General features: G+C 46.5%; 1 protein-coding gene across 1 annotated transcript in view; it reads right to left on the bottom strand.

Moving 5' to 3' along the window:
- The window catches only part of TMEM120B (transmembrane protein 120B), a 43,002-nt gene extending 29,216 nt beyond the window's left edge, over nt 1-13,786 (bottom strand). The window contains exon 1 of the mRNA XM_080821067.1: nt 13,580-13,786. Within this exon, the coding sequence (XP_080677193.1) occupies nt 13,580-13,648 (69 nt within the window). The 5' untranslated portion in view covers nt 13,649-13,786. The remainder of the gene's footprint in view (nt 1-13,579) is intronic.
- Nucleotides 13,787-14,287: the final 501 nt, after the last annotated feature.

Here is a 14,287-nt window from a genome sequence, read left to right as displayed (position 1 = left end):
AACGCAACATTGACTAATAGCCTCGCACTGCCTCCCTGGGCACACACACAAGCATCTCTCTAGGGAAGAGAAGGATCACTGGGTCAGAGTGTACAGCCTTGTTTTTAGTTTTAATAGATCTTGGCAAACTGCCCACAGAGTGGCTGTACCAATTTACACTCCCACCCACAGCTTATGACAGTTGTCAACACCTCACCAGCACTCCGTGACATCTACTTTTCTACAGGCACTTCTCTAATCTCTGCTGGTGATACTTTCTGCTCAATCCTAAGGCATCAGACTGGGTAGGGATAGGAAGTCCATGAGCCTTGCCACTATTTTGTCCCCTGCATATGGAGTCACTCCTGCTCCCCTTTGGTTCTTTCTCTCTGCCATTAGCTAGAGCCACTTCCCAGGGGAGATCTTATATTGGAGACCATACATCTGGGACCAATCTTGTCTTCAGTTCCTGACTCAAGATTTGTCAGTTAGGAGGAGGACAATGTGGGGTTGGGGTGGGGGAGTCAGAAACAGGGCCCTCAGTGTGACATATTCTCCACTCCCGGGGCATTCCTTGCCCACAACCAGACTCTGCTGATTCCACCTCGTACCAGTCCCACAAGCAGTAGGAAAGGTTATCAATTATTTCTTGGATCCTAACTTTTCTCCAGACAGCTGCTTCCTATTCTCGCTCTCTAACTGTGGTAAAATACATATGAAATTTACTGTTTTAATAATTTAAAATGTCAAAAATTTTTGATTTTAATAAAATACATATAGTATTAGCATCTTAATAATTTTTTAAAAGATTTTATTTATTTATTCGACAGACAGAGACCACAAGTAGGCAGAGAGGCAGGCAGAGAAAGAGGGGGAAACAGGCTCCCTGCTCAGTAGAGAGCCCGATGTGGGGCTTGATCCCAGAACCCTGAGATCATGACCTGAGCCGAAGACAGAGGCCTAACCCACTGAGCCACCCAGGTGCCCCAGCATCTTAATAATTTTAAGTGTAGGGGCACCTGGGTGGCTCAGTCAGTTAAGCGGCTGCCTTTGGCTCTGGTCATGATCTCAGGGTCCTGGGATCAAGCCCCAAATAGGGGTCCCTGTTCAGCAGTGAGTCTGCTTCTCCCTCTGCCCCTCCCACTCGTGGTCTCTCTCTTTCTCCCCGTCTCTCTCAAATAAACAAAATCTTTAAAAGTAATAATTTTAAGCGTACAATTAGGTGGTATCAGATATGTTCACATCATTGTGAAACCATCGCCACCATCCATCTCTAGAACTTTTTCATCATCTCAACTGAAACTCCAAATCCATTAAATAATAACTCCATTTTCTGTTTCCCCAGCCCCTGGAAACCACCATCCTACTTTGTCTCTGAATTTGACCTTCCAGATACTCTATATATGTAGAACCATATATTATGTCTTTTTTTAAAAAAACCCAACAGAAGAAAAAAAAACCAACAGAAGAGAATATAGTTTAATTGAATCATACAACATGTGAACCCTTCTAGTTCTTCATAATTTATGTCTGACTTCTCAGAAATATTTTGGGTGGGTGGAACTAGAGGGTATTATGCTGAGCGAAATAAGTCAATCAGAGAAAGACAATTATCATATGATCTCTCTGATATGAGGAATTTGAGAGGCAGGGTGGTGAAGTTGTGGGGGGCCGGGAGGGAAAAAATGAAACAAGATGGGATCAGGAGGGAGACAAAGCACAAGAGACTCTTAATCTCACAAAACAAACTGAGGGTTGCTGGGGGTAGAGGGGAGGGATAGGGTGGGTGGGTGATGGACACTGGGAAGGGTGTGTGCTATGGTGAGTGCTGTGAAATGTGTAAGACTGATGATTCACAGACCTGTACCCCTGAAGCAAATAATACATTATATGTTAATAAATAAATAATAAAATAAAATAAAGAAAAATAAAAATTAAAATTTTTTTTAAAAAATACATATTTTGGGAAAAATGCAGAGAGCTTTTGGGGGGAGTAAGGGGAGATAAGTTACTACATTTTTAAAAATTCCTATCAGTTAACATACAATGTTATATTAGTTTCAGGTGTACAATATATTGATTCAACCCTTCCATACATCACCCAAAGCTCATCACAAGTGCCCTCCTTAATTGCCATCACCTATTTAACCCATCTCCCCACTCCCCTCTCCTCTGGTAATGATCAGTTTGTTCTCTATAATTAAGTTTGTTTTTTGGTTTGCCTCATTTTTCCCCTTTGCCTGTTTTGTTTCTTACATTCCACATATGAGTGAAATCACATGGTATTTGTCTTTCTCTGACTTATTTCGCTTAGCATAATACCCTCTAGCTCCATCTACGTTGCTCTAAATGGCAAGATTTCATTCTCTTTTATGGCTGAATCATATATATATACATACATACACGTACATACACACACACACACACACACACACCACACCTTCTTTATCCATTCATCATTCGATGGACATTTGGGCTGCTTCCGTATCTTGGCTGTTGTGAATAATGTTAGTATGAACATTTGGGTGTATAATATCTGTTTGGAGTCCCTGCTCTCAGTTCTCTTGGGTATATAACCAGAAGTGGGATTGCTACATCAAATAGTAATTCCACATTTAATATTTTTTTTTAGGAACCACCATACCATTTTCCATAGCAGCTGCACCATTTTACAACAGCTCTCTCTCTTTCTTTTTTTTTAAAAGATTTTATTTATTTGACAGAGAGAGTCACAGCGAGAGAGGGAACACAAGCAGGGGGAGTGGGAAAGAGAGAAGCGGGCTTCTCACAGAGCAGAGAGAGCCCAATGCAGGGCTCGATTTCAGGATCCCAGGACCATAACCCGAGCCAAAGGAAGACACTGAACAACTAAGCCACCAGTGCCCCTCAACAGCTGTCTCTTAATGCACTGTCCATGGGGTGGTTCTGGGAGGTCGGGTGGGGAATACAATTCTTGTCTGCCCTTGGAATCCCCAGCTATCCTCCGCACATGAGCGTGTCCCTCAGACACAGGTCCCTCAGACCTGTGTTTTGAAATGCATCTTCCAGGAGCAGGAAGAGCCACACCGCAGCAATCCAGCCCTGGCTTTCATCCAGTCGGCCTTGAACCTGTAGCCTCAAATGGAATTGGTCACCATATGGAAGCCTTCTATTGCTTCTGCCAACTAGGCAGCTATTCCCCTTCTGGTTAATGTCTCCACGGGTTCTTTGGAAACCCAGCCCTCCCCCTACTCAGTTACTGAAATCTGGCTAGGAATGGGGTTGAACTTGCCCCAGGTTCCAGGGCATGTGATCCGGGCCTGGCCAATCAGAATATCACCCTCGGGACCCAAATGGCCAATTCAGGGACAGGCATTCAAAACCCACAAATCAAAAAAATAAAATAAAATAAAATAAAATCAAAAAACAAAACAAAACCCACAAATCTCAGTTGGGGGTCGGGGAGGGGGAAGCTTTTACCAGAAATGCTTTAAAAGAGCAGCTCTTTTTCCACTAATCTGAAGGAGGAAGAGCTCATGTGAGCCCAGAGCTAATAGAGCTGTCTTGCTTGAACATGAATCCAAATGATGGGAAAACGGGGCAGAGGGGCAGATGAAGGCTGAGCCCGGATGGCTCCATTTGAGCCCCTGGATCAACTCATTCCTGCAGCTGGTACACCTCTGACTTCCCAACTACATAAACAAAGAAATGCTGTTTTATTCTGTTTGGCTTTGCCAGTTTGGATTGAATGTCTTTATTTCAGAGGCAAGTGTCAGAATCTAGACTAAAATGCCAAAGCACAGAGTTCTCCTTCTAGGCAAAGTTAGCCACACAAAGTAAGAAGAGAAGCCACAAATCTTGGACTCATTATTACCAAACTCTGGCCCTGGGCGCTATCATCCTAAAGACACAAAAAACAAGGACTTGGAGCCTCGTCGAACGAATCCTTCATCAAGCTAGTAACTAAGCAGACACCTAAAAATGTAGATCTTTGAACAATCAAATTGGGTGTTTTTTCTACAAACCAAAAACGTTAGCCATCATTTTTAAACAATTTTGAGGTGTAATTCACTCATTTTTTAAAAAAGATTTTATTTATTTATTTGACAGACAGAGATCACAAGTAGGCAGAGAGGCAGGCAGGGAGAGGGGGACGCAGGCTCCTTGCTGAGCAGAGAGCCCGAAGCAGGGCTCAATCCCAGGACCCCGGATCATGACCTGAGCCGAAGGCAGAGGCTTTAACCCACTGAGCCACCGAGATGCCCCTAATTCACTCATTTTACGTGTACAATTCAGTGATGCTTATATATTTGCCAAGTTATGCAACTATTACCACATCATTTTTGGACATTACACCACCCAGTAAGATCCCTCACGTCTATGACAGCGCTCACTCCTCCCTCTGCTCCCCTCCCTCCGGCCCCTGGCAACCCCTACCCTACTTCTGTCTCTACAGATTGGTCTTTTCTGAATAGTTCATATAAATGGAGTCATACAGTTTGTGTGTGGGGTCTGGCTTCTTTCACTCAGCAAAAACACTCCTGTTTTTGAGGTTTATTCATGTTGGAGCATACACAAGTGTCCCGGCTTTCTGAAAGTTCACGTTATGCCATTTTGCTTTTACGAAAGACCGCCATTAGTAGAGCAATGGTTTGTTTTTTTTTTTTTTTTTAAGATTTTATTTGTTTATTTGACAGACAGAGATCACAAGCAGGCAGAGGCAGGCAGAGAGCGAGAAGGAAGCAGGCTCCCTGCCGAGCAGAGAGCCCGACGCGGGGCTGGATGCCAGGACCCTGAGATCATGACCTGAGCTGAAGGCAGAGGCTTTAACCCGCTGAGCCACCCAGGCACCCGGAGCAATGGCTTTTTTTATAGAAGTGAGAATCCTCCTTGGATCTCTTTTGGTTAGCAAAAACAGGTACTAGTGGAGGTCTTTCAAAAAAAGCAGTGGTGTAACTCGAACTTTCGGGAAGCAGGGGATACTCTTTGCTTTACGCCATTCTGGCGTACGAAAGGTTTCACCGGAAGGTGGTACTTTCGGATAGTAGGGGGGAAGCATGTATTACTATGTTCTTATTGCTACTTAACAATAAAAATTTAGTATAGATGCATCACACTTTGTTAATCCATTCACCTGTTATCGGGCATTCCAATTATTTCCACTTCTTGGCTATTATAAATAATACTTCCATGAACATGTACAAATCTTTGTGTAGACATATTTTCATTTCTCTTGGGTAGATACCTAGGAATGGAATTGCGGGTCATATGGTAAATGTACGTTTAAGTTTTAAAGAAAATGACAAACTGCCAAACCACTATTTTAATTTCTAAACTTGGCAGCAGTGGATTGGAACACGGGAAACACCAAACACTGGGAGTCCGCTCTCTGCACATGGTGCAGGGAGTACCAGCTTATTAAATGTGATTGACTCCCACATCAAGTTGCTACCTCTAAAAATAACCCCGAGTGCTGGGGGTACCAAAGTAGACAAACAGCTGCAAAAGAAAGAAAGAAAAAACTCCATTCGGGAGCACAAAGCAAAGCCCCCAGCCCCTAACTTGTCTAGTTCAAGGCCAAAGAAAAGAAACACACTTGACAGAATATCTAAGGAAGGAGCTTTAAGCGGTTAAAAAAAAAAAAAAGGATAATTATAAGCACTGCCAGTAAAGAATTAAATGCTAACTATATAAATTTAGTTAAAATCTCCAAAAGAGAAAAAAAGCATAGTTCACTACTCAACTCTGCAGTAAACAATATCTACATGGTCATAATCACATGTAAATGACAGTGAACCTATAAAACTGCCTTTCTTTTTTCTTTTCTTTCAGTTTTTATTTTAATATTTTATTTATTTGTTTGACAGAGAGAGAGAGATCACAAGTAGGCCAAGAGGCAGGCAGAGAGAGAGGGGAGGAAGCAGGCTCCCTGCTGAGCAGAGAGCCTGACGCGGGGCTCGACCCCAGAACCCCGAGATCACGACTCGAGCCGAAGGCAGAGGCTCAACCCACTGAGCCACCCAGGCGCCTCCTTTTCTTTCAGTTTTATTTATTTAAGTAATCCCTGCACCCAACATGGGGCTCGAACTCGTGACCCGAGATCAAGAGTCACAGGCTCTTCCAACTGAGCCAGCCAGGCACCCCGGAGCTGTTTTTCTTTATTAGCGTTTTGGTACTGTTGGGTTACTTTCTGGCCTCCTGCTCATTGTATTATGAAATATTCCAGGCATACAAAAAAGAAAATCATATAATTGATAGAAAATAAACATCAGGACCCATTTTGTCACCCTCAGTTTAACAAATAATAGTAGTGCACAGAGAGTTAAAGGCCCCCTAAGTATTCTTTTGAGATGGTATTTCTATCCTCTGTCCCCAAAGAGGGGAACCCGTTTGCTGGTTATTTCTGCCCCCATGTTCACCCCAGATCAATTCTTTCCCTCTGCCCAAGGAGGCTGACCCCTGGATCAGGAGGCTGATCTCCTGGATGCCGCTACCCTGCCTCCCACTTGAGACTGGCCCATGGGATGCACAGCAGGAAGAGAGAGAAGCTGGGGTATTTGTTCCTCCTGCCTCCTCTGGTTTGGTGCAGCCATCAACCATCGCAGCGCCGTCCTGAAGCTCTCCTTCCCCAGCAACAAGCTTTGGCCAAACTCTGGTGATGCCCCCCTCCCTCTGCCCTTTTAGGAACAGGACTGGCCCCAGCTCTAGAAGCCTCACCCTTAAACTGCCACACTTCTGTAAATAGTCCCTCCTTTAAACTCCTTTGAGGGGTGCCTGGGTGGCTCAGTCGTTAAGCGTCTGCCTTCGGCTCAAGTCATGATCCCAGAGTCCTGGGATCGAGCCCCACATCAGGCTCCCTGCTTGGTGGGAAGGCTGCTTCTCTCTCTCCCACTCCCCCTGCTTGTATTCCCTCTCTTGCTGGCTCTCTCTCTGTCAAATAAATAAATTTAAAAATCTAAAATTAAAAACAAAAACAAAAACAAAAAATAATCCTTTGAATGAGACTCTCATCAGGGCCCTGCCTGATCTCCACTATACTGAATCTGGCCCATATCACTCCCTTGTACTCCATAAACGTGTATCAGCAAGCAATACATAGTATCGGTTAGAATGTGTTTAACTTTATCATACATGTTATACTGTATATACGTCTCTGCAACTTTCCACTCAATGTTGCTCTTCTTTTAAAAACATTTATCCAGGTTGACACATGTAGCTCTAGTTTACTCATTCTGCTCATCATACCTCATTCTAAGGATGTTCAGTGGAGTTATCCATTCGGAAGAACATTAGGTTTCCAGTATTTAGCTGTTAAAAACAAGTGTTCTGAAAATTCCTGAACGTCTCCACTTGAATATTTAACTTTGCAGATATGTGTTACTTCTAACTAAACATGTAGGATGGATCAAAAGAGAGGGAGAGAGAGAAGCGCTAACATTGCCTCTACGAGCTGGGATGCCAATACCTCCTTTCCTACACAGCTAATTGCCATCCTTCTATACCACGCACAGAAGACACAAACAAGCAGGTTTCTGTTGGAGGCTTAGGCAATCTGCTGCCTCTCCCGTTCTCTGAGGCCCCAAGCTCTGCCCCGGTGGGAAGATGAGGTTAATGATGCCAGGTCTCAGCACGGCTGCGGAACATCTGGAAATGCCTGCTTAACACAACTTGGCTACATCACAAGATCCAGAACCTGAGTTCACATTTACTGCATAATTGCCAGCAATGGAATCTCACGGCATTTTCCGACAGGGGTTTGGCCCAGAAGCATCGCAAAGCTGGGTGGGCAACCCAGTAGGTTGCAACAGAGGCATGGCCACCAGCAAAATGTGGTGTCTGATAGTTGTGCTTCTATCAGAAGTTTTTGAGAGATTACATTTACGTAGTTCTCTTTCCAAGGAATCAAGTTCAAATGAAGATTTCTGGATGCTGAGTATACTTCGCTAAGACTCATCACCATGAAAACACCACCAAGGATAGCAAGTTGACTTCACCAAAACGGCATCAGTTCTGTATTGGCAAGAACTCTTCATGGGCCAGGATTGATTGGTGATGTCTGTTATAGGAGCGGTAAGTGCGGGTATTAGACAGCGGTGTCAGACATTTGGGAGGCCAGATAACCTAACTCTTCATCCCAGAGTTGTCACTTCTTAGGTAAGTCATACAAACTCTTTGTAGTTTCCTCAGCTGTGAAGGGGTCATGAGATGAGTTTTATGTAACAGGCCATATACTGGTTTATTTGTTTTTAAATCAGTTTTATTAAGGTATAATGTACATACCAGTGCATCCATTTTCAGGTGCACAACTAAAGGAAGTCTGGCAAATATATACAATTGTGTAAACACCACCGCAATCAGGACATACAACAAAGGTTCACAAACTTTGCTGGTTCTCCATGCCCTTTGGGTCTCAGTACACTTCCCACAGTCTTCAGGCCAAATAATTGAAAAGTATTTATGTCCTAACAACTTAGTAGCCTTTTGGGGGGAAAAAAAAGAATACGCAGAAATGTACAAAAACATTTTTATTTCACTCTGAAATAACCAAAATTATTTACTAATGGAATGTGTGTGGCTATTGGGCTCAGCACAAATTCTCTGACCTTGGAATCAGATTGGACACTGTCACCCTCCTTTCTTTTTTCACACGGATTTTCACACTACTTGATTTTTTTTTTGAAAGATTTTATTTATTTATTTGACAAAGATCACAAGTAGGCAGAGAGGCAGGCAGAGACAGAGAGAGGGAAGCAGGCTCCCTGCTGAGCAGAGAGGCCAATGCGGGACTTGATCCCAGGAACCCAAGATCATGACCTGAGACAAAGGCAGAGGCTTAACCCTCTGAGCCACCCAGGCACCCCATACACAGTACTTGATTTTAATCACAGATCGCTAAAAACCTAACTGTACAAAGATATGCCATCACCAGAAAGAATGTGACCTAATGTGTAAGCATGAACTACCCCAAGTTAGCAGTCTAAGCGGTGTAGGACAGATGTTACTGTGTTTCCCTTGAAAATTGAAATTACCCCATGGTGTCCCTGGGAGCTTAATGCAGCTCCTCGGGGGTGCCTTGACACAGTCTGGGAATGACAGACATAAACTACTTCTATGACCCCCCCGCCAAAGATGCCTGTCCAGCATCCCTCTCTCTTTTCTTACTACCAGTATTTTCATTTTCCTTTATAGGTTTATCCAGATCTCCCTCATTCTTCTTTCATATGGCTTGTGTGGGACTCCTGTGGGAATTACCAAGGAAAAGTCGCTCTGTCTTGGCCAGATTTGCTGAGTTGGGAGACGTCAGCCTGGGGTGGCCAGTGTGTACCTCTTTGCCACAACATGAAAGAGACTGCCTGAGAACAAGGCTGATATAGAAGACACAGAGAGGGGGTGCCTGGGTGGCTATTTAGTTATGTGTCCAACCCTTTGTTTCGGTAAGGGTCACGATCTCGGGGTTGTGGGATCGAGCCCCACATCGGGCTGTGCCCTCAGCATGGAGTCTGCTTGTCCCTCTTCCTCTGTTCCTCCCCACACTTGCGAACGCACACACATCTCTCTCTAAAATAAATAAATAAATAAAATCTGAAGAAGAAGAAGAAGAAACAGAGAGACACACACACACAGGGACATCATTGGAGCCCCTGGACCTAGCCTGGCCTGAAGCCGTTTGTCACTGGACTTCCCAATATATGAGCCAATAAATTCCTTTTTTGGCTTAAAGCCAGCTGAGTGGGGTTTCTGTCACTTGCAACTAAGAATCCTGACTAATGTATTATACATATGCATTTATATATATATATCTATAGTTCAGTGCTTTACTACATATACATTTATATTATATATAGAGAGAGAGCATATATAAAGTAGTGCACGAATGAAATGAGACCCCACAAGTTCAAAAGCTTCTTTGCAGAGCCAAGGGTCTCAAGATACTTTGGGAGCCCACAGTGTTAGGAACCCCCAAAATATCTGACATACACAGCAGACCTGGGTTCAAATTCCAAAATTCCATGACTTTCAAGTTAGTTAACATCTCTTAGCCTCAGTCTAAAGCAGGGTTGGTCATTTAGATTAAATGGGATAATCCATGTACCCTACAGTTAGCTCTTACCGTTATTATTGTCAGTCTTTGTTTTGTAGATAAAGAAACTCAGAAGCTCAGAGTGATGGCTTGCTGAAGGTCAGATACTAGACAGGCACAGGCCTCAGGCCTGAACCCAGGAACTGTGACTCCCTGTCCAGGGGCTTTCCATACAAAGCACTTCTAAAGAAAGAGACCCGTAAGGCAATGGAAGATGGAAGAGAAAAGCCTACAAAAGTGTGCCCAGGGCACAGACCTGCCTTAAGCAGTGGTTAAGTGTATAGACCCTGACATTCAACAGCCTGGGTTTGAATCCTGACTCCAGTACTTACAAGACATATGACTCTGGGTATATGAGTTTCCCTCTGTAAAACGGGATAACAGGATCTCTTTCGTAGAGTTTTCATACAATAATACTGACCTTCTTGCTTCCCTCTCATGTGTCCCTCTCTTGTGTCCCTCTCATGTCTATAGTATACACAGCAGCCAGAGAGATGCCTGTTTCATTGGTAGGAAAAGCCAAAATCTTTACAGTGGCCTACCAGGTCCCTGCATTTCTGTAAGGTCAGATTTAGGGAACAGCCTCTTCGGGCCACCTCCTTCCTGGATGGGGAGGGATGGGGTCAGGTTTCCAGTGATGCAAGTCAGGAAACGCTTATTAAATCACCTGCCACAGTGTCTGTAAGTGACCTTCTGTGGTCACACCACAGGCCACAGGGCCAAACGTAGGCTCGTCTCAGACTGATGCTCAATTCACCAGCATGGATGAAACCCCAGCCAGCCAAAACCAAAGTTCCCACAGCCACCTGACCTTGCCCCTGAGTCTAGTGAGGCCCTGGCAGATACAAATCAGTCAAAAGAGAACAGATCCTTTCCTCTAGAAAGTCCCAGAGAGTATGACTTTTGCGGTGAGGGGATTCCAAAGACATTTTGAATCCTCTGTGGTCTGACAATTAGGTTTCCTCTTTCCTCTATTCATTTGAAAAAGGGAAGAAGAGGTGAAACACAGACATTAGCTATGACCCCAAGAAAGAATCAGAGAGATACAAACATGAAACCCACAAATCCCAGATTCAGAGGCAGATTTAGGAAAATTAAGATACACGGGAATTTTCTGGTAAAAAAAAAATTAATCCTTCCTTTTAGTTCCAATCTGTTCACCTGCCTACCTGTTGTGACCTCCTTGCCCCCCAATAAATGTCTCATATCTGAAAGTCTGTCCAACACAAACCCAATGACAACGTATACCCTACTTATTATACACATATCCCAGAAACTTTCATCTCGGGAGTTCAAAGCTCTCATATTTATTATGGGGGATGTGGAAGTGAGAAGAGAGAGCACAATGACAGACATCCAAACTAAGCATTCAGACTACTAAGTTCTTTTTTTTTTAAATTTTAATAAACATATAATATATTTTTATCCCCAGGGGTACAGGTCTGTGAATCGCCAGGTTTACACATTTCACAGCACTCATCATAGCACATACCCTCCCCAATGTCCAAATCCCCACCACCCTCCAGACTACTAAGTTCTAATGGCAGCTTTACCTCTCAAGAGCTGTGTGACCCCAGCTGAGTGAATTAGATTCTCAAGTTTCAGTTTCCTCATCTATGAAGATACAGACAATGTCTATGACCTTGACTCATGGGGGACTCTGTGGCCTTCCATCCATCACTGACCTCTGACCCAGGAGTTGTCCACCAAACCCTGAGGCCAGCAGAGTCCCTCCTCCCCATAGGCCCAGTCCATTCCAGTTCCCCCACCTGAAGAACTGAGTAACGGACACCACAGTTTCCCCACAGTCAGCTGTCCTCCAGCCCTCGCTGTGCACCAGGGGACAAAACCCAGAATTCCCAATTCCTCTCTGTCTCTCACATACCTGAACCCCAAAGATACCAAGTAAGAACACAACAACAAATCCAATGTCTCCTTTGCGAGCTCTGCCTGCCAAGACTAGCTAGCTAATTGCTGTTGATTGCATTAATTGCATGGCTCTGAAGTGTTAAGACAACTCCTCCTCCTAGTGTAAGGCAGGGCAAGGGAAAGGAATTCAGGAACGAAAGCTCCACACGGTAAAACTCTTCTCCCTCTCCCGACCCTAACATCCCTTCCATGGCTTCACAGCTGAATATGACCCAAGAGCCAGTAGGACAAAGTGTTAGGAGGCAGCTGAATCTTCTTGATGGGACTGGGGCCAGACCGGTCCCCTGAGAACTGGGTGGGCCCCAAGCCCCAGACGTGAAGGAGAGGGCACCAACCCACACATGCCGCACAGGCCGAGAAAGGCATACCGGTTCTGGATACTTTATTCTCTGCTCATGCCTAAAACAGACCCCTCGCCCCCGTCTTCCTGCTCTGTCTCTGCAGCAACTCCCTCTTTAAACATCAGGGCCTACTGCCTCAGGACCAGAAGACTCATCACAGACAATCTCCTCTCCCCTCCTCTGGACCCTGTAAGAGGCCAGTCAACTGGAGATGAGAGCTACATGGACAGGGAAAATGTCATGGCTCCAGCCGGGGATGGGAAAAAGTGGGGCAGAGCTGTGCAGTATGGTTTCGGGCAAACAGAGCCCAACTTCAGAGAAAACAGACACAATCTAGTAGCTGCAGAGGAAAAAGCCCCATCTCCAAAACTGGTCCAGGAGTCCCTCTTGGCCAACCCCAAGGTTTCATGTGTGAGGTGTCTCTAGCCACCCGAGTTGGTAGCTGAGACCTGTCTGAACCTCCTTTCAGGGGCAGCTCTTCCTGCCAGGACCCCACAGGGGCAATGCCATTTTCTCAAGGGTCCTCTCTTACATCTGCCCTATCCCTACTCCGTATAAGGTTCTGGGCCAGATGGGTGAGGGCTGAGAGCAGCCTCTATCACGGAGGGAGGCAACGCAGCTGTCAGAACTGACAGATGCCATCCACAACGCCAAACTCAGCCTGCAGTAGCAGCACAGAGGAGGGCACAGACACCAGAGTCCCAAAGACGCAGAACAGGGGTCTCTAATCCCTGAGCAAAGCCTAGGGGTTCAAGGGGAACGGCTCCCAAGCACATCTCTCAAAATGTAGTTGCAGAAGAGAGCACTGCTCCACCAAAATACAGAAGTTAGGCTGCCAAAAGCAGGTGGACAGGGGTGCGGTTAGGAGAGACCCCTGCGGAGGTGGGGGCTGGGCTGTTCTGAGTCCCAGCACTGGGCTGAACTGAGTCCCAGTTCTCCAGTCCCCTCAGGCCTCCCCCACATGACACACCTGGAAGTTCCCCTCAGAGGCCACAGACCAACTTTCTGCAGAGAAGGAGATGCGCGGAGCAAAGAGTCGGTGCGAAGGCGGAGTAATGGGGAGCTTCCACCGGGCGCCCCAAGTGGATGAAGAACTGAAGTGCTGGGAGATAGGAGGGTGCTGGCCCACGCGGACCACCAGCCCCCAGTGCCCAGCCAGGGGCAGCCCCCTGGACCCTGATGGTCCCCACCGCCCCGGCTGGGTTGGCAGGAAGGGGAAGGCACCGCACCGCAGGTAGCAGAGTTGCGCGACCAGGTGGCCCGGCCCTACCTGCAATTCCTGAAATTCTCCCTCCAGCTCATGCCACTCGCGCTCGCAACGCTCCAGCTGGCCGGACATGGTGCGGCGGTGCGAGGCGGCGGCAGCGGCGGCGGCGTCAGCTCCCGCAGCGTGGCGCGGGCGGCCACCAGCACCCGAGCCCGTCCGCCCGCCGGCCGCCTTCGGAGGCACCAGCTGTTCCTGCGCAGCCGGAGCCACGCGCGCACCTGACGTCACAGCCCCCGCCCCAGCGCCCGCCCCACCCCCTCGCCAGGAGGCGGGGCCCTGCGCATGCGCAACGCACCACCCCAGCTCCGCCCCCGCGCGCGCCCGCGCGCCGGATGGGGGGCGCTGTAGTTTGGCGCGGCTTGGCGGGGTCTGTTGCCGCCCCCTTGAGAATGCTCTGCGCTTCCAGTCTCTCCTGTGAGGCTGGGGAGCTTGTCCACAAGCTGCATTTGCAGAGCTTATTTTACTTGGATTGTGTTTATTTGGGATGTCTGGAGTCGTAAGGAAGATTCGGGGGAGGTGAAAGCTCACCACCCCTTGGCATTGCCTGACCAGAGTCGAAGCCAACGGCCTGGAATGCTAGAACTGACATTGACCATCCAGCAAGGTCGCCAGGCAGGGCGGGGAAGCTCCGAGAGGGACCCGTCGTCTCCCCTGTCATTACTTAACTGCAACCAAGACTCCTGCCCTCTAAGATTCTGCGTGACTCTCTTG

This window comes from Martes martes (assembly GCF_963455335.1).
Source record: "Martes martes genome assembly, chromosome: 13".
Taxonomy (NCBI): Eukaryota; Metazoa; Chordata; class Mammalia; order Carnivora; family Mustelidae; genus Martes; species Martes martes.
Note: the sequence above shows the minus strand (reverse complement) of the source record. Positions and strands in the feature narration are given on the sequence as shown.